This window comes from Dipodomys merriami, unplaced genomic scaffold (assembly GCF_024711535.1).
Source record: "Dipodomys merriami isolate MVZ:Mamm:240054 unplaced genomic scaffold, mDipMer1.0.p SCAF_509, whole genome shotgun sequence".
Classification (NCBI taxonomy): Eukaryota; Metazoa; Chordata; class Mammalia; order Rodentia; family Heteromyidae; genus Dipodomys; species Dipodomys merriami.
Genome location: NW_027206079.1, coordinates 48,698 through 76,409, shown reverse-complemented (window position 1 = coordinate 76,409; position 27,712 = coordinate 48,698). Strand labels below are relative to the sequence as shown.

At 43.2% G+C, this 27,712-nt stretch overlaps 1 protein-coding gene and 1 pseudogene across 3 annotated transcripts; one reads left to right on the top strand and one right to left on the bottom strand.

Moving 5' to 3' along the window:
- Positions 1-1,233: 1,233 nt before the first annotated feature.
- Positions 1,234-25,994, top strand: LOC138810763 (junctional adhesion molecule-like). Of its 3 annotated transcripts, XM_069997968.1 has the most exons (11): positions 1,309-1,337; positions 7,141-7,282; positions 8,339-8,400; positions 11,485-11,639; positions 12,850-13,075; positions 15,864-15,976; positions 16,794-17,031; positions 19,895-20,018; positions 21,600-21,660; positions 23,444-23,527; positions 25,547-25,994. In XM_069997968.1, exons 3-11 carry the CDS (start codon positions 8,358-8,360, stop codon positions 25,637-25,639), a joined length of 1,137 nt encoding a protein of 378 aa, XP_069854069.1. In that variant the 5' UTR covers positions 1,309-1,337; positions 7,141-7,282; positions 8,339-8,357; the 3' UTR covers positions 25,640-25,994. The 3 variants fall into 3 exon arrangements, with proteins under 3 accessions (XP_069854067.1, XP_069854069.1, XP_069854068.1); XM_069997966.1 differs by lacking the exon at positions 7,141-7,282 and having other exon boundaries at positions 1,234-1,337; XM_069997967.1 differs by lacking the exons at positions 1,309-1,337; positions 7,141-7,282 and adding an exon at positions 4,649-4,687.
- On the bottom strand, positions 3,933-4,407 carry LOC138810798 (ubiquitin-conjugating enzyme E2 D3 pseudogene; annotated as a pseudogene).
- Positions 25,995-27,712: the final 1,718 nt, after the last annotated feature.

Sequence of the window (27,712 nt, the reverse complement as noted above, 5' to 3'; positions counted from 1 at the left end):
AGAAATTTTGTGAGTTGGTTAGCTTGAAACACACCATGGTGGAAATATTGAGGAGAATGAACAAAAGCTTTTCAAATGATACAGACAGGTTTTTTTAAATAGCAATTTTTTTATTATGATTAAGTGATTACATAAATTCACATATTGTGAGATATTGATACTTAGTTAAAGTCACAAACGCATTCTAACTTTTATGGGGCAAATTGTCTGTATCGTGGTCTATAAAGTTTATGAGTTCTATGAGCTTTGACAATAGTTATTTCTTCCACATCAGGTGATATATATATATATTTCTTTCCTTTTACAGACAAGTTTTTAAAAAATGAGCATACCAAGGCCTGGGTTAAAACAATCATACCCAAGGCCTAAAGTGAGAATCTTGAGAACATTTACTTTGAAATAGTGACTTAGAAAGACTGAGAGACAACTTAAAGTGAAGAATCCATGAGGTTTTTTTTTTTTTTTTTTAAATGGTTGGTCATGGGGCTTGAACTCTGGGCCTGGGCACTCTCCCTGCGCTCTTCAGCTTAAGGCCAATGCTCTATCACTTGAGCCACAGCACCATTTTTGGTTTTCTGGTGGTTAATTGGAGGTGAGTCTCACCTGACTTTCCTGTCCTGGCTGGCTTTGAACTGTGATGCTTAGATCTCAGCCTCCTGAGTAGCTAGGATTACAGGCTGAGCCACCACCGCCTGGCTTGAGTTCTTATCTAGGATGAGTCAACTCCTAGGTTCTCTAGGAGAATAACTAGAATCCTGTCTACTAGGAATGCTGGTAGCTCATGGTCATAGGATGTCTACAGTTGGAAGACTGGGCAGACATTCACATCTTTAGAAATAGGCATTGGATGATTGCCTGTACCATATCTCTGTATTGGGGGTGGGGGGGGGTGGGGAGAGGTTGCTATATCTTGAACACAGTGCCAAATGTTTTGTGTCAATCTTTGAATTACTGTAGTTGTGCTTGCATGCAGTTGATTTCTTTCTCAGCCAATGTTTGCCTAATGCCATTCAAGATGTTGTATATAAAAAGTTTGTCATCCAAATTGGAAGACCATATCTACAGAGCTCTGGGATGTACAGTAAGTTGAATACCATACTTTTTTTTTCAGAATGAAAACATAAGTAAAAATTGGGTACTGGGCCAAATGACTGAAAGGAGAACCTTGATTTAGAGGTTCCTGTTTGTGCCTCTTGCAGCTGTCTCAGAATGCACGCACATATGTGGTCTGCTTTGAGCCTGGCTTTATGTGCAGGCAGAAGTATTTTCAGTCAGTGTGGGAACTGCCGTGGTGAGAGATCTCAGTGCATCGCTTCTTCTGGGTACTGTCATCTTGGGTAAGCAATGACTTTGTGTGTTGTGTACTATTGTTTGAACTTTTCTCAGAGGAAGGCTGGTTCTCACTCAGAGGCAGGCTGGTTTAATTCGCAACTCTTTAGGAGCATGAGGGCAGTCACAGAAATGTCAGTTGCAGCAGAGGGACTATCATAAGGTATTCTAGTAGGTGCAGTTTAGTGTTTGTAGTGTAGAGTAATTAATGTCAACGTCCACAGAAAAAATGCAGAACAAGTATTGTTTACAGGTGGTTAGGGAATCTGACCTAGAACATAGATTTCCCTAAGGAAATGATATATAGCTTGACATACACACAAATAATGAGTGACCAATGATAAAGCTTGAACTTTCTTCCTTTCCTCCAGCTTTCTCCTTCTCTCTTTCCTTCCCTTTCTCTGTCTCTCTGTCTCTCTGTCTCTCTGTTTCTTCTCTCTCTCTCTCTCTCTCTCTCTCTCTCTCTCTCTCTCTCTCTCTCTTCCTCTCTCTCTCTCTCTTTGAAACAAACTGTAACCTAAACTTTCCTGCTTCAGCCTCATGATTGCAATTGCTGGAATTACATGTGTGCCATCATGCCTAGCAAGGTTTCAGCTTTTGTCTGTTGCTTTATGTAGAGCTGTGCCTGCTGTCCTTGAGCTCACAGAAACTCTTTCTTCATTGTTTTTCCTTTCTCCATGCTAGACCAATAGTTTACCTTGCCATGGTGGGTCAAATATCCAAACCTTTCAAAAGAGCCAAATTGTGTTTCTTTCTCATCACATCTGACCTCAAGAGAGACTCATACAATAACCTGGTTTTGAGGGAACAGGAGCATATAGCAGATTCCAAGGTCCCATACGAGTAGAGCATTGGCAGATGTAACCTGGACTGTATTACAGAAGCCATGTAATATCACAGTGTATATTACATGGTCTTGGGAGGAAACATGAAAGTGAATTTTAAGAGGTTTATATCTTGGAGTGATTACATGGACTGTATACCTAGAAACAACTGAGACCCTAAAGGTACAAGGAATAGGTAGGAAGGCTGAGAGGACTTAGAACCATGATGGAGTGGGTTATGAGTGAGGGGAAACTGTATAGTTGTCTGTGCTCAGTGATCAGTTGTCCTTAAGAAGGGCAAATACTGGGCCTTGGAGACAGCACCTTTCCCTTCCTTTGTCATATTTGGGGTCATTTTAATAGCCTGTGCAGTCTCATTATTATTAAGTCTCTTTTCTTTCCTTTTTTCTTTCCGCAATCGCATTGACTTTTATTCATTCATGTTAAGTCACCTGAAATGATATCTGTTGCATTTAAATGCTCATTAATGTAAATAGCTGAACAAACCCATTTCCATGGATGCCCATTATCTCATGGTTAAGTCATTTCAACATAGCCTCATGATAACTTCCACATTAATAGTACTTTTATTTGTAAATTGTGACCCACTATCACTCCTATTTTTCTCCCAGTTATCAAGTGATACATGATAAAAGAGAAGTTTTAGTTAGGGGATGCACCTGGAAAATAATAGAAGTTCCACATACACGTTCCAGAACTGTTAGGTCCCAACTCCATTTATGAACTCTAGGGCTGCCAGTATCATGCGCAGCATATTAAAGCTATACTACTTGAATATCTTATTAATTCTGCATAAATCAGGTTAAACAATCTGTCGACCTGTAACAGACTGTGCACTTTAACTGAACATGGCAAAATATTCACTCTCTGAACTTTACGTCATCATTTGATGTCAAACAATGAAGCAAATCCCATCAGTATATACAAAAAAACAGTTTTCCATTTGTAAAACATTGTTTCCCATACTAATTAATCCAGTCAGCTAACTCACTGGTGTATGCAACTTTATTGACGAAAAATAAATCATTTACTAGCAGAGCTATTAGTTGATCACTCATCCATTAACAACTTGCATCATTTATTCAGTGCTATATCAAACAGTGTATTGGAAGATAGATTAGTAGCTCCAAGCCTCCTAACAATATAAATGAAAACTATAAAGAGTTTGAGACCCTATTTTGGAATACAAAGGGTGTTTGACTTCCAATTTCCATTCTCTGTAGAACAAGAACACGTCATTCCTTTATTGACGTGCATAAAATACATCACAGTTTCTGTTCTGCTGATGCTATAAATCCAATACCAATTCTCCAGCCACATCAGTTATGAGCATAAAGTATATCATGTACCCTCAGATCTCTAACAGTGAAAGGCTTAAACAAGAATGGATGCTGCAAGGATGTTCTTTCCTTTGATGTGACAACTGAGCATCTGTCTCCCTCCCCCTCAGATGGCTTCTTTAGCATGTTAGAGCAGTGAGGAACGGTTTAGTCTCATAACTGAGTGAAGAGTGAAGATATTGGCCACATACTACACATGCTCCATTTTAAAAAAAAGTCTGAATCTTGGGCAACTGTTCTCTTGTAACTACTTTACAGTTTCTAAAAGTTATTATCCAAAGCTGGAAGAACTTAAGTCTTCTCAGATGAGCCTGTAAATGAATGGAGGGAGGTAAACAAAAAATAAAATTTGTCTGATAGGGGAGCAGCTAGATAAGAAATCATAAAAAGAACAGTAATTTAAAGTTTATTTCAGCTATAATGCAGGTTATTCTGACTTTAAGGTAGCATCACATGACATACTTCTGAATCCATTCCCAAGATATTCTGTTATACTTATCTCTGTCTGTTTTATAGATCCATGCAATCTCTGGCACAAGGGAGTCATCTGGGGTCGGATCACAAAGCAGTGAACAACTGGATAAAAGAACTTTAGAAATAATTAAAGCAGGAGACCACTGTGACCTTAGAATATCAAGACAAATGCTGCCATTACTGTCCATATTTGGACGGTAAATTCTTGTTGTAAATGCAACCTTAGGTGGTTTGAAGGGGTAGTCTGTAGGAAAATGAATTGTTACAAGGAATACACCGCCTTGAGATGGGCTGTCATTAGGTCCCGTAATTGTGGCTTGCCAGTGAAACATGTCATCCCCAACTGGACCTTCAGAGCACTGTGCAGGAGGGCCCTGGGCCAAATCACTAAGTTCCTTATTAATCCATTTCAGGGCCATAGTCTGTGCTTTTCGCTTGGCTTCTCACTCTATCTCGGTGTGTGCTCAAAGGGTCTGGCCAAAACTCTTGATTATCCAGGCGGCTGGGGAAGGACTGTATCTTCAACTCACACCGGTTCTGCCAGACACAGGCGCTTTCTTACTAAACACTTCTGAGGTTGGACTGGAAGGGCGGGGGATGGAGGCGGGTTATGGGATGAGGAGGGGGAAGGTAAACAAGCAGCGGAAACCCTTAGGCCCAGAGAAGCATTGAGAACTGGAAGGAGACCGTGGAAAGAAGGTAATGGAATAGTGGCAGCTGCCTTAAGTCTCTTTTCTGAAGTTTTTTTTCTGTCATAATTATACCAAGGATAGCTAGCCATACTATATACACCATCAATAATAGGAGAGAAGACCCTGATAGTCATACCCCTTGGGAGTGAGAAGGAGTTATTTTGTAAAAGAGTCATGAGCTCAGGTCTAAACATTTGATACATATGTTAGATATCTTACTATATAGTATTATTTCAATAATGTTGGATGAAGGGACGAATTGGTATCTGGAAAGAGAAGGAAGTGTGTGGGAGGAGTTTAAATGGTCATCTGTTGCCAGGGTGCTTAAGTGGCTTCTGAATGCTTTTGTTGTTTTTTTTTTTAACTGAGATTTATTTTATATACATACATGTAATTCATAATTTTGATATTCATACATACAGAATTCAGAATATATAGTCATGTGCTGAATAACATTTTAGTGAATGACAACCAAAGTATGACAATGATCCCCTGAGATTATCTAGTGAGTGATGAGGCCATCTCTGTTTGATGCTTATACAAGGATGGAATCACCAAATGACAATGTATCACCATTCAATGACATACAACTATAATAAGCATATGTGTATATATACATATTTGTGTGCGTGCAGAGAGAGAGTTCCACATGTGCATGGAGATATATGTATAAGAGTTTATGACTGTTTTCCTACCAACTAGGAAATTTAAACTTGAATGTTCTTGGTGAATGTCCAGAGTGTTGTGATCTCATGTGATGAAGTGTGTAAGTGCATCTCTGCACCTCACGTCATGCCGAACACTTGAGTAGTGCATAGGCACCGTGCTTGGCCACCTGGAGATTAGAGTCTTCATGTAGCAGAGATCAAGGCTTTAATTAGATAGTCACACGATAATTAATTGTAAGTTGTAACAAGTGCTTAACCTCACGTAAAGCTAACTAGTACCATTGAAGTGAGGCTAGGGGGCTCTGACTTAGGATGAGGAGGTTTCCCTGACAAAATGACATTTAACTTTACATCTGAAAGATGAACAGGAGTGAAGGGGATACAAGAATGTGCAATGAGGGTTAAGAGACCATCCATCCAGGAGGAGTAGATTAATTTTGTTTTGACAAGTAAAGTGCAGGGAAACTTGGCTTTAAAATACTGATGACTTTTACAAAGAAGGAGAAGCAGTACAGTGTGATGACACAGGCTCAGAACCAGATTTTCTGGGTTTGAATCATGGCTCTTGCCAGGTTCTTAGGCAAGTCACTGTATCCATCTGGGCCTTAGTTTCCTCTTCTGAAAACATTCGGTGTTGTGGGGAAGGTTAAGTGAGTCTTAGTATGTAAATTGCGCACAGCCTAGTGTTTAGCCTTCTGACATCTATTGTAGTTCTCTATTAAGTTGGGAAAAAAGAAAAGTCTGATCTTTTAATGCTGAAGGTGATATATAGAGAGACTGATTGTCCCCCAAATCAAGTAATCAACAGAAGGTCAGCCCATAGGAAAATTAAGACAAAACAAAACAAATTAAAACAAAATAAAAAAAATCTCTATCCCAATGCTCTTTCTGCTAAAACCATTGCTTCTCTCTTCACACAGAGCTTTAATGATGCATTTGAGTATTTAGGGCTGAAAGTAGGTATCTTCTGTTCATCAGATCTCACATTTTCTAGACTTTGAAGGTATTTGGGTGTGGCTCTCAAATGAGTCAGGCTTGGAAAATAGATTCAGTCTTTTTCAAGTGGCTGATTTCCTTCTAGAATAACAGTAGTGGGGTGGCAGGATGCCTTGAAGTTGACTTCAGTGTAATGGTCACATTGTTTAGTGATGAACATTTATCCAGTATGTATGAAGCACTTTACAGGCTTTCTAGCACAAGAACAGGACATAAGCACAACTAAGAATCCTGTCCTTGAGAGTGTAGAAACTTGAGTAGGAGTTGGTGACAGACATGTAAATCAACCATCACTCCTCCGCTCAAAGGAAACATTTCTGGGAAGGTTTTAAGTGCCAACAGCTTGCTGTCTGCTGGATGGAGGAGGGAACACAATTAACCTCCCAGGAACGATTCATCCAGAAGGTGACCAGGATCTCAGATGAGCTGACAGAACAAACTAAAGTGAGGATATGCTATAAAGGAAGCCCGTTTGGCCATCATCCATATATGTGTGGAGTAACTTGGGCTGCATGGCACAGGAATAAGGCTACGGCTGTCTTGAGATCTGTGTTTTCATTAGATTCCCTTCTGTCTGGTATCACTTAATGTGACCCCTGACATATCTAGATCAGTGATTATTAGAGGGTATTAAAAATGGAAACTTTAAAATTTCTAGTTCATTCTGCTTCATCTTTTGTGTTCTCGCAAAGGCAGGAGCTTAGAATTGGAAATCTTCCCCAATGCTATACACTTGCTTTCTGTCTGAGTTACAGAAAATGAGATTTTTCTATAGTAATACTTCCTCCTTCCAAAGCACCATTATCTACAAAAACTGATTCCTGCCCTGTTACGGACAAGCAAGCTGAGGTTCCATGAAGTCAGCTGGGATCTAAGAAAGAAAATGAAATAGTTTGACCCTGCTGTGCAGGTGGAGGATCTTGTTGATTAGAGTACAGGTAAGAAGTCTCTTAGGAAATCACTTTTTATAAGTGAAAGTAGCCAGGAGGGGCAGCTTGCTGTTAATTCTATAAAGATTCCCTTACTTAGCATATTCTGAGATAGAATTCTCCCAGTGGCAGGGGGGCCCATTTGCGATAAATAGGCATAGTTGCAGATAGGAACCCAGGACTGGATGTGGTGTTAACTCCTTGGTGTTAGGGTTCTCCTGGTTAGCTATAAATATTTGTGGCCATTATCTATAGCAGTGAATCTTGTTCCAGGAGCAGATATACTGTAATTAATATCAGAAATAATAGATATTAAAGGGTTGGAGACATGAGTTTAGTAGTAGAGCACTTGCTAGTAAGCAGAAAGCCCAGAATTCAATCCTCAATAATACCAAAAAATGGTATGTATACTCATACACACACACACACACACATACACACACGAGAATATATATGAAGACATTAGAAAAATATTGTCGTACATGCATAGGCTAGTTCTCAATTTTGCTTCCATTGCCCTCCCTTAAAATACTGGAAAAATTTAAAAGGTCACCTTTTCTATGGCTTTTTGCATTCTAAATTTCAAAAATATCCTTACCTGAGTTTGAGATTTCCCTGTCTTTGTGTATCCTCTCTTTCCCATGTGGGCTGAGCATTCCTCATATATATGTATATATGAAAGTAGTAATTTTTTTTTTGGGGGGGTCTGGTCGTGGGGCTTGAACTCTGGGCCTGGGCGCTGTCCCTCAGCTCTTCAGCTCAAGGCTAGTGCTCTCTACCACTTGAGCCACAGCGCCACTTCCGGCTTTTTTCTTTTTGCTTATGTGGTGCTGAGGAATCAAACCCAGGGCCTCAGGCATGCAAGGCAAGCGCTCTACCACTGAGCCACCTTCCCAGCCAGAAAGTAGTAAATTTTTGGTGGGAGGGGACAGAGAGTCTTACTATGTAGCCTAGGTTTGCCTTGAACTTGAGATTCAGCCCAGTTAGGTACTCATTATTGATTTGTTAAACTTATAAACTTCTCTTGACATGATTTTCTGATTATTTTTTTCTTTTATCTTAAAGTTGAAAAGTTGAATGCAGCATGTTTTGCCCACTGATTGCTACCCTGATTGCAGTGTTACTGAGTAAGTAGAAGCCAAGGGACCAAGGATGGATCTGATTTCTCTAAGTCTCATACGTTTTCAGAAATCTATTTTATGTATTTTCAACTCCTTTTGATTTGTGAAAACAAAACCTGGACATGGAACTTTATGCATTTGCTGGAGCAAGCGTTTTACAGGATACTCTTTCTTGAAGAAGTGAGCCTTCCTCTGGTTCTATCAGACACAGAATGTCTTTGGGTTCCTATTGGGTGTTCTTTGATATTCTGAGTTGAAGCAAGTTTCTCTATGGCATTCCTGTACTTTAACCACAGCTACTCTTTAGGGAACTGAAATAGTTACAGATCAGCCCAAGATCCCTTTCATTGTTTTCTTGCCGTATCTACCCCAGCCTTCTTGCGGTTTCCAAACACAGAACTGTTTCTCAGTACATGGTGGTTTCCTTTGCCTGGAACCTTCGCCTTCTTCCTCCAGCCTCTTACCCCAGAAAGCCTGCCCAAGGCTTCCTTAACCCTCAGATTTCCACTTAAGCTGCACTTCCTTCTACAAAGACTGCTCTGGCTTTCTCATACCTTACCCAAGTGCCTATGGTTGCTTCCTGATGCTTTTTTTCTCTCTCCTTCCTTCCTTCCTTCCTTCCTTCCTTCCTTCCTTCCTTCCTTTCTTGTTCTCTGTCATGGGGCTTACACTCATGGCCTGGACACTGTCTCTGAGCTCCTTTGCTTAAAAGTAGCACTTTAGGGGCTGGGAAGGTGGCTCAGTGGTAGAGAGCGCTTGCCTTGCATGCATGAGGCCCTGGGTTCAATTCTTCAGTATCACATAAGCAAAAAGAAAAAAAGCTGGAAGTGGCGTTGTGGCTTAAGTGGTAAGAGGGCTATCCTTGAGCTGAAGAGCTGAGGGACAGTGCCCAGGCCCAGAATTCAGGCCCCACGACCGGACCCGCCCCCCCCCCCAAAAAAAAAATAGCACTTTACCACTTTGCACCACAGTGCTCCTTCCTTCTTTCAGCCTCTTTTCCCTGTCTTTCTTCTTATTCTGTAGGTACAGCTTTTTAGGGAGAAGAAATTAGATAGTTTGTTCTCAAAAGCTTTTAATTATTTATTGATAGATAAACAGAAACACACAGACACACAGATAGATAGATAGATAGATAGATAGATAGATAGATAGATAGATAGATAGATAGATAGATAGATAGATAGAGTCCCATCACATAGGCCCAGCCAATTCTCCGACCTCTGCCTTTTGAGGGTTGGGATTACTGGTCTTCATCACCATATCTGGCTCTTTATCATTATTCATTATGTGGACAGTGAAGTAAACACTGACTCAGCAAAGCACCCAGAAAGGTTGCCTTTGCTTTGATTTAGGTGATGTGGAGGGTGCTCTAACATGTAGATACATACATGTATGCATATGAAAATTCTGTATATTAGGGATTTTCCCCCACAGAACCAGAGCACATTGGGATGGTTCCAGTAGATCTGTGAAGCAGCCTGCATTTGTTTACCCTTCCATCCAGGGAATTGCCAGTCCAACTCTTGTGTGTAATGATGATATTGTCATGGAGTTTTATACTTTTTTGTGGTATTAGAGGTTGAATTCAGGCCCTCCTACTTGCTTGGTAGGTGCTTTCCCCCTTGAGCTATGTCCTTAGCCCATTTGCTGTAGTTATTTTGACTGGGCTAGCCTGCACCAGTATCCTACTTGTGCTTCCCGCATAGCTGGTTTCACTGATGTACACTTTTACTACCTAGTTATTGGTTGAGATAGGGCTTCACTAACGTTTTGCCTAGGATGGCTTTGAACTGCCAGATCTCCATTTCCTGAGTAACTGGATTATAGATTGGAGCTCTGTGTGAGAGAGTTTGCCTCAGTTTCAGGCCTCAGTTTTTCCTTGCTTTGGTTGCTGCAGTTGCTTTTTAGCATATTTTTCCACTTAATTCTCCAAACAGTGCTGTTAATGTTGAATTCACCTCGTACACTTTTAGCTGCATTCAGGTGTACACACACATACACACACACGTACACACACACGTACACACACACACACACACACACACACGTTGCTCAGCTCTTCATCACAGGAAAATTCCAAATAATTGTTGGAGTAGATTTTTATTTCCTTCAAAATAACTGTCCAAAGGGTTTAGAGTTCTTGTTTTCTTTTCCATCCTTCCCACTGTGTGAGCCTGCTGTTGAACAGGAAGTTAGTAGCTCTCTTCTCTTAGGAAAACAGCTTGGATGAAAAACTGGCACTTCTTTTTTTTTTTTTTTTTTTTTTCTGTTCATTCCCATATGTGTTCTCTTGGCTCTTCTTTGATATGAGCTGGGCAGTATCTAAATTTGTCTCTTGATTTTGTTGTTTGTTAGTGACCTCTTATAGTTTGTTGAGCTACAAACAGATAATAGGTACATGTGTGCATGTGTACAAAAGCCTAGAGGCTGAAAAGCCAGGGACATGAGCTGGCAAAGCTGGTGGGTGTGAGTGTGAGAGAGGGCAAACCCAAAGGAAATTCAAGGGAAGGCTGTGCTCTGCTTTGGCCTACTTACAAGGATCTGTACCGTAGATAGAATCAGTCAGCAATGCAGAGATAAGCTTTTGTGAAGGAACTAAAAGGAACTTTTCAAGAGGAACTTATCTTTTGAAAAGGAGGAAGAAAACAAAAAAAAATGCCAATGAGTTGGCTATTCAGATAGGGAACAACTGAGAAAGTTAAGAGCAAGAAATATATCACTTCCTGCTTATGTTGAGTAGCTGTGTAAGTTGATGGTCAGGAAAGAGAGACTTCTGGATTTCCTTTCTTAGAAAGTTTGAGAGGAGAAATGCTGGAAAAATGGAAGAGACTAGATAGGAGAAGAGATCAAGATAGCATTTGTTACAATATGAAGATTGCCAACCCTTTCAGACTTGAACCACGCAGATACCCAGAGGATATTTCTCTTACCTGTGGGGATGCCATGCCAGTTGGAGTGAGGGGGCTCTGGGTGTATATAGTCTGTGCTGGATCATAGGAAGAGGAGCTGTATAATACTTGGTGACTGATATTGGCTTCCGTTGGAGATATTTATATAAATGAGATGCCCTCTTGCTTTTGAATTTTATAGGTTGTTCTTTGAGCCTGAGTGATTTGATTGCTTCCTCTCCTGAGCTAATGGTCCATATGGGTGATTCGGCTCTGCTGGGATGTAAGTTCCAGAGCACAGAAGAGAAACCTCTGATCAAAGTAGACTGGCTGTTCTCATCAGGAGAGCACGCGAAGGTAATGAGGAGGAAACCTCACTGTGGATGGTGGCCTTTGGCTGCTGGTGTAAGGACAAGGAGGGCAGAGACAGAATCAATCATCAGGTACCATAAGGTGGTGGTACCAGAGCTTAGGTTTCAACGGATGTCATCACTAAGCCTCCAGCTAGCACAGATACTTGGCTATATAATCCATAGGGCTTTGCCCATCTGTGCTGAGCTTCAGCTTCCTGAGCTGTGAAGAAGACAATCGTGACAATGGCGATGTTCAACTTTCAGGTGGTTGAGAGGATGATGGAAGAGAGGCACATAAAGTTCTTTTCATTTCCTTTCTCTACCTCCTGACCTTTGTAGAGTAGGGAAGGTGGGTGGGAGGGGTAAGTCCTGTGGTCTAGACAGAAGAACTTTGAGGTAGGCATAAGAACAATGTCCTGATTTGTGTGTGTTGTGTGTGTGTGTGTGTGTGTGTGTGTGTGTGTGTAGAGGAGGTATATTCTTTCTTTCTTTCTTTCTTTCTTTCTTTCTTTCTTTCTTTCTTTCTTTCTTTCTTTCCTTTCTTTCTTTCCTTTCTTTCTTTCTTTCTTTCTTTCTTTCTTTCTTTCTTTCTTTCTTTCTTTCTTTCTTTCTTTCTTTCTTTCGTTCTTTCTTTCTTTCTTTCTTTCTTTCTTTCGTTCTTTCTTTCGTTCTTTCTTTCGTTCTTGTCGGTCATGGGGCTTTTACTCTGGGCCTGGGCACTGTCCCTCAGTTCTTCAGCTCTAGGCTAGCACTCTACCGCTTGAGCCACAGCACCACTTCCAGCATTCTGGAGGTTTAGGAGGTAAGAGTCTCACAGACTTTCTTACTCAGGCTGGCTTTGAATTGCAATCCTCATATCTCAGCCTCCTGAGTAGCTAGGATTATAGCTGTGAGCCACCAGCACCTGGCCTTTTTTAATTTTTTGGGGGTGGGGGGGAAGTAGAAATTTTTTTAAAAGTCCCCAGGGTCCTTCGCCTAGTTTGTAACTAATTCCTGTTGGTGATTCCTTTTGTGGTGTGATATACTGGCTAGAGGAGGGCAGCCAGCACACTGAGAATACCAGCCTACAACAGCAGAAGAATTAGATCATACATCCGAACATCATCTAACTGTGGGGCCCAGAGTTCAAGCCCCATAACTGACCAAAAAAAAAAAATCTTGAGTCTGGCTCCTCTTTTGATTTATTTCTCCCCTGATGTTGTGTTGTCCTCCAGAATGAATATGTGATGTACTATTATTCCAACCTCAGTGTGCCTGTGGGGCGATTCAAGAACCGGGCACGCCTGGTGGGCGACATCTTGCGCAGCGACGGTTCTCTCCTGCTGGAAAACGTGCAAGAGGCTGACCGGGGAAACTTCAGCTGTGAAATCCGCAGGCAGGGGGAGAACGTGGTGGTGAAGAAAAAAGTGCAAGTGCACGTGCTGCCAGAGATGCTAAGAGGTACGGGGTACACCGACTTAGAGAGGGCCAGGGGCAAGAGAGACTCGGGAAGAAGCAAGGGAGCTGATTTTGTTGAACAAATGCCAGCCTTTGAGTGCAGTACTTAACCACGGGATGAGTCTTCAATAAATTATAACGATAAAAGCCATGATCGTCATTAGTTTAAATGTATTTTCTCTTCACCAGACCCTGTGATGTTCACATTGTCCTTTCCAGTTTACAGCTGAGGTGATGGAGGCTCAGAGAGCTTAAGTGATTTGCCTAAGGACACATATTTATTAAATGACATAAAGACAGCAAAGTTCTCTGATATCAATGTCCCTCTTGGTGTTACTGTACCCTGATGTTTCCTATCAGTCAGCCATATCAATGCCACCTCTGCATTTCATAGTTACCTATGTTAAGGTTTCTGGGAATTATAAAAAAAAAAAAAGTGAGTAGATCTCTAACTTGTTTGTACGTCATTTTCCCATCTCTAAATGGAGAAAGTGATTTCAGTAGATTCGTAGTTTTTAAATCTTTCCCTCTTTCTCTCCTTCCCTGGCCTCAAACAGGCTGGCCTCAAATTCTCAATCCTTCTGCCTCAAGACAGCCTCTTTAGGGATTATACTTGTGTACCAGGAGGCCTGGCTTTGTTGCTGCTGTCGCTCCTTCTGTTCCTCCTCTTCCTCCTCCTTCTCTTCCTCCTCTTTTTCCTCCACCTCCATCTCCTCCTCCTTTTTTGTGGGTTCTAACACTTGAACTCAGGGCATGGGTGCTATCCTTCAGCTTTTTTACTCAAGGTTAGTGCTCTACCACTTGAACCACAGCTCCACTTCTAGCTTTTTTTATCCTGGGGCTTGAACACTGGGCTTGGGCATTGACCCAGGCACTGTAGCTCAAGGGGAGTGCTCTACCACTTGAGCCACAGCACCACTTTTTGTTTTCTGGTGGTTAATTGGAGATAAGAGTCTTACGGACTTTCCTACCCAGGCTGGCTTTGAACTGTGATCCTCAGATCTCAGCCTCCTGAGTAGCTAGGATTACAGGTGTGAGCCACCAGTGCCTGGCTACTTCTAGCTTTTTGGTGCTTAATTGGAGATAAGAGTTTCATGGATTTTCCTGCCTACGCTGGCTTTGAATCTACATCCTCCGATCTCAGCCTCTTGAATAGCTAGGATTACAGATGTGAACCACTGATGCCTAGTGCTTTTCATTTCTTAGTTAACTTTGTGGTTGGTGTGTGTAGGACATTATGGAAGTCAGAAACTTCATGGCTCTTGTTTTCTTTTCAGGGACCTCTTGGAATGACTTAAACACTAAATATATGGTGAGGTCAGCTGCTTATACAACTAGGCAGAAGGAAGAGCCTGCAGTTGGAAAGGCAGAGCCAGTGGAAGGGGCTTCATGGAGGGAGAGTCAAGAAAGGAGAAGTCAGGACTGAAACAGAAAGAGACATCAAAGGAAAAGTTCCCCACTAGCTTGGCCTAATTCACAAAAAATCTTGTGACCTGTACTGAAGCCAGAACTAAGTCCTAAGCAAGTCCCAAGACAATTTATAAAAATAAAAGAAGAATTTGAACAAAGTCAGTGATACAGTTTTTTTTTTTTTTCAGTTAGAACAACCAGTGGGGTAAATAGAAGAATGAGTTTTTCAACTTTCCACTTCCTGTTTATGCTACACAGATGTGGGTGTCTTAAGCTGAAGAACAGACAGTGGGGGGCTTGGAGAATCTGTTCTTTCTTTCTTTCTTTCTTTCTTTCTTTCTTTCTTTCTTTCTTTCTTTCTTTCTTTTTTTCTCTCTTTCTCTTTCTTTCTTTCTTTCTTTCTTCTTTCTTTCTTTCTTTCTTTCTTCCTTCCTTCCTTCCTTCCTTCCTTCCTTCCTTCCTTCCTTCCTTCCTTCCTTCCTTCCTTCCTTTCTTTCTTTCTTTCTTTCTTTCTTTCTTTCTTTCTTTCTTTCTTTCTTTCTTTCTTTCTTTCTTTCTTTCTTCTCCTAGAACTTGAATTCAACCTGAGCATTCTCCCAGAGCTTTTTGCTCAAAACTAGTGCTCTGCTAATTGAGCCGCTGTGCTACGTCCAGTAGTGAATTGAAGATAAGAGTCTCCTGATCTTTCCTCAGATCTCAGTCTCCAGAGTAGTTAAGATTACAGGTGTGAGTCACCAGCACCTGGATTTCGGTACTTCTGCAATGCACACTTGATGCAGAGTTGGAATTCATGGGAAGAATTCTAGTAAAAGGGAGAGTCTGGTGCTGGTAGCTCACTCTAGTAATCTTAGCTACTCAGGAGGCTGAGATCTGAGGATCATGGTTCAAAGCCAGTGCATGCAGAAAAGACCCTGTGAGAATGAGACTCTTATCTCCAATTAACCACTCAAAAACAGGAAGTGATGTTATGGCTCAAAGTGGTAGAGTGCTGGTCTTGAGCAAAAGAGCTCAGGGACAGAGCCCAGGCCCCAAGTTCAAGCCCCATGACTGACAAAAACAAAGAGGGGGAGGTGGGAGAGAATGAATTTAAAGGTGACCAGAAAAAGTTCATTGCAGTATAAAGACAGAAGAAATATGTGACTTGATGTTTGTGGGTAGTTAGATATTCTGTTATCACTGAGGAGACCATATTGGATTGACTGAAGGCCTCTGAGTACTTGGCTCACAAAAAATCAATCATCTGGGTCACCTACGGAGGAATATGAACAGTAAAGTTACAGTGATTTTTGCTATTGAAGGTCTTTGGTTAAATTTTAAATCTTCTAGAAATTCTGTCGGTTATACCTTAAGATGTGACTGGGTTTACTGTTTTATCCCTTAGAGTTCGAGGTCCATGTGGGTGATTCGGCTCAGATGGGATGTGTTTTCCACAGCACAGAAAAGAAACAAATGACCGAAGTGAGGTGGACGTTCTCTTCAGGACAGGGTGCCAAGGCAAGGAAGAGAAGACCTTGGGGGGGGGGCAGTAGAAGCTCCTGGCTAGTAAGACAGAGCAGGGGGAGGGGACTCAGTCATCAGGTGCTGGTGCTGGTTTTCTTTGGCTTTGGAGCTTGTCAGACCTGGCTGCCTCGCTCAGCCCTTAAGGAATGATGTGGTATACATTACATTTTGAAAGATTCATCTGCTGAGAATGGATTATGGGGAAGAGCAAGCAGGGAGACAAGAAAGTCTATGCAGGAGTCCAGGTAAGAGAAGCGGGGTGGCTTGGACCAGAGGATAATGGGAGGTGAGATGTGTCTGGCTTCATGATGTGTTTTGAAGGTCGACACTATAGTGTTTGCTAAGGAGTTAGAGCTGAGCTGTTCAAGACAGAAAGGAGTCAAGGAGATTCCCAAGATCTTTAGCTTGAAAGAAGCCAGTACTCTTTACCGACATGGGATGGACTGGAGGGAACTGGCTTACAGAAACAAGTCAGAGCTCAGTTTTAGATGTGTTTCAGGTGCCAGTGAGAAATCCAGCTGGAAGTGCTATAGAAAGTAAAAGTATGCCTTTGCTTCATTTGCTGGGAGAAGGCGAAATTCCTTTATTCCAGCTTCTTTAAATCACCCTGTTCTGCTGGAATGGTTGTTCCTGGTTTGGTGATCTTGTTTGCCAGTAGACACAGGGATGTGCGTGTGTATACAACTGTGTTATCACATACTTTCCGATGGGGCCCTGTGACTCCGAGGGGTTCCACCCCCATCCCTATCCCCATCCCCCTCCCTTTCACTTTGCCAGCTTTGTGCCTTACTCTTGTGCCTTTCCCTTCTAGGAGGAGAGTGTTTTACACTATGACTACAAATTCAGCAAGCCCATGGGGTACCCTCAGGGCCAGGGCCGCTTCCAGAACCGTGTAGCCCTGGTGGGGGACACTTTCCACAATGATGCTTCCATCATGCTCCAAAGAGTGAAGGTGTCTGACCAAGGAAACTACACCTGCAGGATCTACCTGGGGAATGTGGTGTTCAGGAAAACCGTGACGCTGCAAGCAATCCAGAAAGATTCAAGATGTATACATTTGATTGGGCAAGGCGGGGTGGGGGTGGGGTAGGAGGACTGAGGGACCACAGCTGGTAGCAAGGCTAAGACTGGAGGGAGGCCAGAGTTCAAGAAGACACAGGTGAAGTGTCACTTCCAGCTGAGAGTGATACCTCCTATTCTCTCCTATTTTCTCTCCTCTTGTTCTCTCTGTCCTCTCATTCTCTCTCAACCTGGCTTCCTATGGTCTGGATTGCTTCACTCAAGTTCTGCACTGGTGCTAGTTAAGGAAGAGAGAGCTAGTATACAGTGAACACCAGCCCTGGCTAGTGTAGTTGACTGCTGTAAAGATCTAAGAGTTCAGAGGAGGACTGAGTTAAGTCTCAAGTTATTTTTACTTGGCTTTCTGGGAGTAGCTATGTGCTCTGTAGCAAAAGGGAAAATGACCTTGGGCTGGCAAGAGACAGGCAGGGATGGGGAAAAACCCCCCACAAAATAGAGGGCTTTTCTGATCACAGTTTCCGTATTCTGGCAAACCATGTGCATCAGGCTAGTGGTGGAGAATAAAGACTCGATTGTGATGTCTGAGAAAGGTTGGTCAGTGAGGAGTTAAAGTTAAACCAGGGCTCAGCAGTCAGGATGTGGCCGGTGGACTTTACCTCTCATGAAGATCTTCAGGCCTTGGCTGTAGTTGGATGGGGGAGGGGAGATAGTAGTAGACTGCGAGATGCCTCCTGGTCTTTACACAGGCAGCCTCTTAGTAGCAGAGTCCCACCTGGAGAGAGAAGCACTGGTGGATTTCTTAAGGCACCACCATCTCTATGCATGCTTTGTCCTCAGAAGACTTCCATCCACTTTGAAGAGAAAAAAACATACCATAGAAGGGGCACACTGATTTTTGACACCTCCCTACCCACAGACATAGTACTTCTGCCCTGCTCTGCCCTGTCCTGCCCTGTCCTGGGGATTGAAGCTAGGGCTTGGCACTTTCTAGGCAAGCATTTTACTACTTGAGCTACACCCTTAACCCATTTGTTTATTCATTTATCTTTACTTTTGAGATAAGATTTCACTAACTTCCCTTTGGATGACCTCAAACTCAAGATTGTCCGGCAACTACCTCCCATGTATCTGAGATTAGAGGCATGAGCCACCACACCTGCTAAATCTTTGTTTTTCTTGAAACAGCTTTACAATATTGAGATACAATTCACAAACTATACAGTTTGCTCATTCAGAGTACATAAATTAGTGATTTTAATATATTCAAAGTTGTGTAGCCATCACTACAGTCAGCCAAGTATCTGCACTTGGTGTCTTCCTGGCTCATCTCCCTTTAATTCCTCACTGCACCGCATGCAGGATCTGCTTCTGTTCTGTTTTATCTTAGATTACCAGGAGCATTTTAGTTACTCATCCTTGATGGTTTAGGACGCTGTTGTCTATATGCATTCTATGTTGAAATACACACACATAGACAAAATCATATATGCACAAATACATTGTATAATATTACTTGGCATCTGGGGGGAGTTGGTTCTAGGACTGCACCCCCCATTCCAAAATCTATATGTAAATCCTTTATATAAAATGGCATAATATTTGCATAAATATACACATGTGCCCTGTGTACTTTAAATCATTTTTAGATTACAGTATCTAATACAGTGTAAATAGTTGTTGTGCCCTGTTGCTTAGGGAATAGTGATAAGGGAATAAAAAGTTTGTACATGTTCAGCGTGATACAGTTTTTCTGCTGAATATTTTAAACCTGCATCTGGTTGAATCCATTATAGGAAGGGCTGATTGTATATGTCTAGCTAGGTATGCATGATGTGGAGATATGTATATATGCACACACAAATACGTATGTGTTCACATACGTACACATACATATAGTGTGTGGATCCACTCCACGCAAATTTCTCTCAGATCCTTTGAATACAGCATACTCAAACCTACCCCTACAGGTCCTTCCTCAGCCCATCCCTGCAAAGTCAGGGAAGTGTCACCACAGAACAGTACAGTTTCGTAACTGGATGCTTAGGAGCTTGTCTTGATTCTCTCATTTCCTGTAACCTATGATGTAATATGATCATGAGGCCTGACATTTCTCTTTCTAACTTTTGAAGCTGTCTTCCTTCTAGACCTTTGCCATCTTCTTAGTTCTGGCTGTCTTCTGCTTTCTGTCTCTGTTTTCATTCTCAGCCTAAATTACAAATCAGAATATTTTGGTTCCACTTGTCATCTTGTAGTGATTTCTCCATTGTCATCTGCTCTCCATAAAATGGGGCACCTTTGTCTCTGTGCTTCATACAGACTTGTGTCATGTCACCGATAGTAGTCCTAGATTCCTGTTTCACGTTTGTCTCCCTCCTTGCAGGCATTTGTCTTTGAGGCATCCTCTGTGCCTAGTGATGTCTGGCCCAGAGAAAGTGTTTGGTGTATGTCTGTAAGTGCCTCTGAGATCCCGATGGAGCACTAGGACCACAGGAGTGGAATGTGGTAGCCTGTGTTCTAGTCAAAAGAATCACTTGCTCATTGAAAAATTAGCAGCCTCTAAAGTGCCTGTTATTTCTAGGTCATTTGGCAATCCAGAATTTAGAATAGAATTGTTAAGGAGGAAGGGAGGTCTGCTGTAGGTGAAATACTAGTCTCTTCGCCCACCTACCTTCCTCTAGGGACAAGCAAGGGGCCCAGACTGTGGTTCTCAGTGGAATGGGCATAGTGCTCCCAGTAGCCCAATATGAGGTAGGGTCTGGCCTTCTCCTCTACTTCCTGACCTGGCTGCTCCTTTTTTAACATAGGGTTATTAGGGCTTTGGGCTCTTTTCTTGAGTTGTGAGACCCTCCCCCTCCCTTTTTTTCCCCTTTCCCCAAATGTTGGTGATTCCAGCAACTTCTGGACCTGAGGGCCTGGGCGGGAATCAGTTGGTGATCATTGTGGGGATCATCTGCACCACTCTCCTGCTGCTCCCTGTTTTGATATTGATTGTGAAGAGGAGCCACAGGAATACGAGGTACCTGCTGTGGTTTGGGAGGGTAGGGATGCAGAACTGCTCCAACCCAAAGTGGGAGAGTGATAGGGCACTAACGTTGCCATGGTCACAGGTGGGGATTCAACATCAATAAATCATCTTGTCACATTGGATGTCACTGTGGGTACTCTACCTCCTTTCTCATTGTACTTTCCTACCACCATCCTCATTCACTTTGGTATTAAGCATACCAATCTTGAGCCAGGTATTGGTGTTCACCCCTGTAGTCCTAGCTACTCAGGAGGCTGAGATCTGAGGATTGTGGTTGGAAGCCAGCCCAGGCAGAAAAGTCCATGAGACTCTACTCATCTCCAATAAGCTACTCAAAAAAAGTCAGACATGGTGCTGTGGCTCAAGTGGTAGAATGCTAACCTTGAGCACAAAGAGGCTCAGGGACAGACCCCTAAGCCCTGAGTTCAAACCCCAGGACTGGTTTAAAAAAAAAAAAAAAAGGAAAGAAAAAAATATACGTATGAACCCTAGCAGTATCATTCACTGCTTGAGGGGGTGGAGGGAAGGTTACTCTGGAGGGAGGGTTGAGACAAGGTCTCCCATTTTACAGTGAGAACATAAAACCTTACAATCAGAACATACAATAAAAAATATTTCTACTTTGAGGAAAACAGTAGTGTGTGTGTGTGTGTGTGTGTGTGTGTGTGTGTGTGTGTGTGTGTGACAGTAGTGTGTGTGTGTGTGTATGAGACCTCTATATATGTCCATAATTTAATCTCTACTTTAGCCAAAGAGGGAGTGGGGTACATTTAGAGGCAGAAGTGGGAGGTGATTGGTCTAGAGCTCAAAAGTGAAGACCCAGAAGGGGCCACAACACAGTTTGGGTGGGGGTGAGGCCATGTGCAATTGGAGCTGGCTCACCCTGAGAGAGGCCAGGAGCCCTGGTCTTATTGAACACCTGCTGCCCCCTGCTGGCTCACCCACATCCTCTGGGATGAATGATAAAGTAGAACCTCATAGTCCCTATACATTCATTTGAAATTATACTTCCCATATTTCTTGTCTTTTTTTTTTTATGGTATGTGTGTTGGGGTTTGAACTCTGTCCCTTAGTAGACTTTTCTGCCTGACAGTTTTTTTTACCCAAGGCTGGTGCTCTGTCACTTAAGCTACAACTCCAATTCCAGCTTTTTATTGGTTAGTTGGAAATAAGAAGCTAATGGACTTTTCCTGCCTAGATCTCAGCCTCCTTAGTAGCTAGGATTCCAAGTGTGAGCCTCTGGCACCCAGCTTTGACTTTTTAAAAAGTGAGTCTCACTGTGTTTCCCAAGCTGACCTTGACCTCCTGGGCTCCTGAGATCTTCCTTGAGCCGCCCTCTGAAGCAGCTGGGACTACAGGCACCCCTTTCCAGTGCCCTGTTGCACTGTACCTCCTACTGTAGACAGAAGGATGTTAGAATGATAATAGAAGAGATGTTTGGGTGGAACATTGTTCTAGAGAGCATAGTTCTCTCCTCAGGCCTCTTTTTACAGAGTGATGCAGGGGCCCGTGTAGGCATGCTTGAATAAACAGTGCTGCTGCTTAATTTCATGTGCTTTTCATGCCTTGCAGTTCAGTAAATTCTACAGCCATGGTGAAAAGCCTGGAGAAAACAGGGATGGATACTCCTGAGGTGAGAGATGCCCCCCCACCCTTTGCTGCCTGTCCTGTGAGGGGGAGGTCCCTGCACACTCCACCCAGGAACACTGCGAGATAGAGGGTGGTGGCTGTTTCCCCAGGAACCTGTCTTACTCGTTGTATAGCAGGGACATTAGAAGCTTTCATTTCTGCAGTAAGAACTCCTGTGGAATGGGGTGGGGCAGGGTGGACTGTGCCAGACCAGTTCTGGGCAACAAGCAGATATCCTGGGCAGCAAGAGGGCTGAGTCAAAAGCCCTGGACGTAGAATAGAAAACTCTCCCACTCTCTCTCATCAAAATGAGGATAAGGCCAAAGTTATTGATCTTTCCCGCCTGACAGTATTGTTGTAAGCCTCCAATGAGCTGATAATAGGCAAGTGCTTTATAATCCATGAGACACTGTGTAAATAGAAAGGAAAATCACAGGTCCAGTGTGGTGACTCATAGCTTTAATTCCAGCTACTCAGGAGGCAGAGACACATACATACATGCTGTACTTGGTTGTATATATACACACATACATGCATATCTATGTATGTATGTTTGTTTTTTTTTTTGTCGGTCATGGGGCTTGAACTCTGGGCCTGGGCGCTGTCCCTCAGCTCTTCAGCTCAAGGCGAGCGCTCTACCACTTGAGCTACAGCGCCACTTCCAGTTTTCTGGTGGTTTATTGGAGATAGGAGTCTCATGGTCTTTCCTGCCCGGGCTGGCTTTGAACCTCGATCCTCAGATCTCAGCCTCCTGAGTAGCTAGGATTACAGGCGTGAGCCACCAGCGCCCGGCGTATGTATGTATGTATGTATGTATATATATATATATATATATATATATATATATATATATATATATACACACACACACACACACACACACATCCTATACTTGGCTTTGAACAAGGTCTCTGTACTTTGTGCCTACCTCTAGCCCTTTGCACTTCAATTATTTTTTAAACAAGTTCTCACTCTTTTTGCCTGGGCCCGCCTCAGGCCATGATCCTCCTACCTTTGCCTCCCAGGTAGCTGCAGTTACAGACATGTGCCACCATGCCTGGAATCCTCTCCCTTTTTAACTTTCTGAAACTCCTCTTTTAATACTTACCTTTCTACCTTTTGGACTGTTTTCATCCCAACAGTAGAATTTTCCAAAAAAAAAATGCAATGCAGTGGCCCCTGGAAACCTGGGAATATGTCCTTATGTCACCAGGACAGGACTGGGTGACAAGATTGTGAATCACAAAATGACTATGAATGCCAAAATGTCCTCATAGATGCCAGGTTCAGGGAGGGCTGCTCCTGCCTCATAAACCCTCTGAGAGATTTTCACAATTAGCTGCTGATTAATGCCATCTTGCCCAGACTCTAATTAGGAGGAAATATCCACAGAATACAGGTCATTTAGGAAGGGAAGGGTTCCCTGCTAAGTCTGCCCACAGAAACAAAGACATTGGACTTTGGAACAAACTAGTTCTTTAGGTGGTACACTTTGTTAGGGAGGAAAGGAAGACTGAAGAGCAAATGCTTGTTCTTGGTGACAATTCTCTAGTGCTCTCTCTCTCTCTCTCTCTCTCTCTCTCTCTCTCTCTCTCTCTCTCTCTCTCTCTCTCTCTCTCTCTCTCTCTCTCTCTCTCTCTCTCTCTCTCTCTCTCCCTCTCCCTCTCCCTTCTCTCAGCTTACCAGCTTTGTTGATTGATGATCTGCTGATAGGAACAGGTAGTCTCTCCCCTGATGCAAGAGGTTTGCCCTATTCTTAGGAGCTTTTCTATCACTTTTCCCTCTAGAAGCACATCTACTTCTCAGTACCTCCATGGGATGTCGGGGAGGAAGAGCCAAGTGGACAGTCAGAGGCCACCTACATGACAATGGTGAGAATGCTTCTGGGTCTCAGCTGGGCTAGGCGTCTGGAGCAGGTGCCCGAGCTAGGAAGGATGTAGCAAGCTCTGGGTGGTGGGTGTGACTAGACTAGTGGGGAGGCTGATTACTGAAGGCAGGGATTTTACAAATAGTCACAAAGTTGAGGAAAACATGTAGGTAGCAGCCAGTGTGTTCATTAAACTCATCTTTATACTCAACCTCAAAATTACAAGTCATCACCACAAAGTACTGATTTTAGTGGCAAAAAAAAAGGTGAAGAATGGCATTCTTTGGGAATGGGGACAGGTCTTTGACTCATTAGCACAGCCTCAATGAAACAAGACCTAATGAAGAAAGTGGTTAGAATCCTTGGACAAGATACTGTTTTCTATCAAAAGGTCAAAGCATGGGGCATAGCAGTGCGTGCCCGTCATCTCTGCATGTAGCTGGCTAAGGCAGGAGGGTTGCAAATCTGAGGTTCACCTGTGCCTCATAATGAAATCTCCCTTCTCAATTGGTAATGGGGAGAAGCTAAAGTAGAATCCCCCTGACCCTTAGATTCGTTCTGTGCCTTATTGCTACCTTTGCATAATCTAACTGCCATACGGACTGAAGACATGAAGTCTCACTCTTTTCCTGGTTCAGACTTCTGCGGTTTCCCAAGGAAGTTCAGCACCCAGCAAAGGTACCTCGCCATGTAGGGACAAAAGGAGCTGGCAGGAAATAGCTCCCACAGTAGACCAGTTCTGGCCCCCAAACTGTGACAGAAGGAGAGCTGTTCTGCTGAGTTCAGGAAGGCTGGCCCCCTTTGTGCTTGTAGAATGATAGACTGTCATGTCTGCAAAGGACATATGACTCCCAGCTTATTGCCATGGAGCAAGGCCTACCAAAGGTGCAGCGAGATCACAGACCTGGCCTTGTGTCACCAAGCAAAACATTAGTTCCCTGGGAAGTTGCTGACAAGAGTCGCTCATCTCCCCTCCATCCTTCTTGTGTGAAGCTATGTGACGTGATGTGCTAGCAACTTGCCAGGTGTCATCAGCTAAAAAATTCAGAGACAGCACTAGGCCCTGAGTTCAAGCCCCAGGACAGGTACACACACACACACCAATTTACTTTAATGGACAACTAGCTTTCTGTGTCCGTGACTTCTTTTTTGTTTTTGGTTGGCCGTGGGGCTTGAACTTTGGGCCTGGGCGCTGTCCCTCAGCTCTTCAGTTCAAGGCGAGCGCTCTACCACTTGAGCTACAGCGCCACTTCCAGTTTTCTGGTGGTTTATTGGAGATAGGAGTCTCACAGTCTCTCCTGCCCGGGCTGGCTTTAAACTGCGATCCTCAGATCTCAGCCTCCTGAGTAGCTAGGATTACAGGCGTGAGCCACCAGCGCCCGGCTTGTGTCAGTGACTTCTTTATCTATAGATTCAACCAAGCACAGTTTGACAATATCTACAAAAAATATTGTGTCTGTAATGATCACATACAGACTTTTCCCTGTCTTTATTACCTAGACAATATCATATAGCACTTATTTGTAGAGCATTTACATTGTATTAAGCATTGTAAGTACTCGAGCTCATTTTAAGGGTAGAGGAGGATGTATGCAGATATATGCACACACACGTATGCAAATATATGCCAGTTGATATAAAGGACTTGAGTTTATGTGGGTTCTGGTGTCTAGAATTTCTGGACCCAATCTCCTGTGGATATCAAGGGACAGCACCGTGCTAAGTCCCTTTCCTAGGACCACACTCGGTGCTGAAGATCGCTGGCTGTGGCAGTAGAAGGACCTGGGTCCAGATCCTGGCTCAGGGGCTAGAATCTAACATAGAGGCAAGTGGTTTAAACTCTGTGAGCCTCAATTTCCTTACAGTGAAGGTGATTTTACTCCCTTCCCCTCACCAGGGGGAAGGGCCAAGTGTGAAAAGGCATGTGAAAGTCAGTATTGGGTCCGACACATGAAAAAATTGATGTTATTATTGAACGACTTCTTACACCTGTGTATTGTTTCTTTCTTCTCTTTCTGTACAGTATCCAATTCTTCCCTCTCTCAGGTCAGATCCAAATAACTCACTTGAAAAAAAGTCATCTGCGAGAACTCTGAAAACAGAGCCAACTTTCTGAGAAGAAAGGAGGGCCTCCATCATCTCAGTAGCGGTAGGAACCTGTCCTCTGTCACACTCCTGCCACTTGGCTGCCCTGGGCCTCCGTCCAGGGGACGAAGATGGAGGGTTTGGAACCTGGCAGGAAGACTGGACAGCTGGGAAGGAGGAACAGCGGTGATGAAGGAGGGAGGGGAGAGAGTGTGAACTTGGCCCCTGAAATGGGGCCTGGTCTGGGGAGCCTCAAGCACTCCACCTGACAGACCCTTCATGTGGATTATATTCTTTGTGGGTGAGCCCCTGGGGCAAATCACAGAGAATCAAAACAACCTGTTTCTTCTGATGAATTATTTCTAAATAAACATGATGTGTGGAAATCGTTCGCTTTCCTGCCTTGGTTGAGGGGCACGTGGTGTTCAGGTGAGGAATTTATGGCGTGGAACTCCTTGAAGTCTGTGAAGGAGAGTCACACTGTGCGCCACACACTGGTCCCAGGAAAGGCCTGGGCGACCGTGTTAGGAGTGACACATGAGTACCGCTCTGGGGTTTAACCCACTGGTGCTCCCTTCACGCTGGAGCTGCTGGTGGCTCCTTGTAGAGCCTCACCACAGCTCCTGTTCTGGAAGTCTTAGTAGAGCTTAAGCACCCATCTTTTCCTAAAGTGACACTCAGGGGCTGGGGTGTTGCTGAAGAATAGAGTACTTGCCTAGCAAGTGTGACGTCCTAATGAAAGGAGTGATATAAGCCAGTGGCTCACACCTGCAATCCTAGCAACTCAGAAGGCTGAGATCTGAGGATCAAGGTTGGAAGCCAACCTGAGCAGGGAAACCCTTGAGACTCTTATGTCCAGTTCACTACCAAAAAGCCAGAAGTAGAGCTGTGGTCAAGTGGTAGAGTGTCAGCCTTAAGCTAAAAAGCTCAGGGACAGCACCCAGGACCTGAGTTCAATTCCTAGTTTCTCTCTCTCTCCCTCTCTCTCTGTCTCTCTGTCTCTTTGTCTCTGTCTCTCTGTCTCTCCCTGTCTCTGTCTCTGTCTCTGTCTCTCTCTGTCTCTCTCTCTCTCTCTATCTCTCTCTCTCTCTCTCTCTCACACACACACACACACACACACACACACACACACACACACACACACACACACACACACACACACACACACACACACACACACACACACACACACACACACACACACACACACACACACACACACACACACAGACTTGTGCTCATGAATTACCAGAGTGAGCAATCACTGATTTAGCTCCTGGTCTGAAGCATTAGGTTCCTATACTTTTTGACTATTATTATGAGATTTATTTATTTATTTATTTATTATTATTATTATGGTAACTTTGATCTTAAAACTCCTTTGATTCTGAATTCTGACTTCTAGCCTCTAGGGGTCAATCTAGGCCACTCTGGTATCTTCCCTGTGACTGCCATGGGGCCTTTTTTTCATTCTCCACAAACCTTTCTTCTCACTTAGTCCAGGTAAGGGGTAAGAGGTCTTCTGGGGGAGGTTTCTGATTCTGAGCTGGTCTTAAGTGGAGCTATATTCTTAATGATTCTTTCAACTCTCCAGACATGAAGCCTATTTTGAACTCTCTTGTCCCAACTGTTCTTGGATAGCCATGAAAAAGAGTCCCTAGATATTTTCTTCATTGTTGTTTTTGAGACAGGGTCTTGCTATATACCCAGGCTGGTCTGGAACTCATGATCCTCCTGCTTCCATCTCCAGAGTGTCAGAATTATTGGTATACACTACCACTTTCAGCTAAGTATTCTCTTTTTGTTCTTGCTTATACACAGAATACCTGTTATCTCTAAATAAAGGAGTTGTCAATGTGCACATTGAAGGTATTATATCAGGAACACATATTGCCATGACAAATTGTGGTAGGAGGAAGGGGAAGCACACAGGCCATTCATAGCTTAAGTGTTCATGGAGAGGAAGTGGTTTCATCTCTGGCTGGGGGCCCCTTTCTACTTCCTCAAATAGTATATGCATGGGAGAATGTACTTTAGGATTCAGAATGAGGTTGGTTATATGATGATTGCACATCTATTGTTCTAGGCTGAAGAGAATAATTGG

Bases quoted from the DNA above. Each gene is read 5' to 3' on its own strand.
- LOC138810763 (XM_069997966.1), top strand. From the start codon at position 8,358: ATGTTTTGCCCACTGATTGCTACCCTGATTGCAGTGTTACTGA. The intron at 8,401-11,484 runs GTAAGTAGAAGC...TGAATTTTATAG, and splicing joins CCTGATTGCAGTGTTACTGA to GTTGTTCTTTGAGCCTGAGT. The intron at 11,640-12,849 runs GTAATGAGGAGG...GTTGTCCTCCAG, and splicing joins CATCAGGAGAGCACGCGAAG to AATGAATATGTGATGTACTA.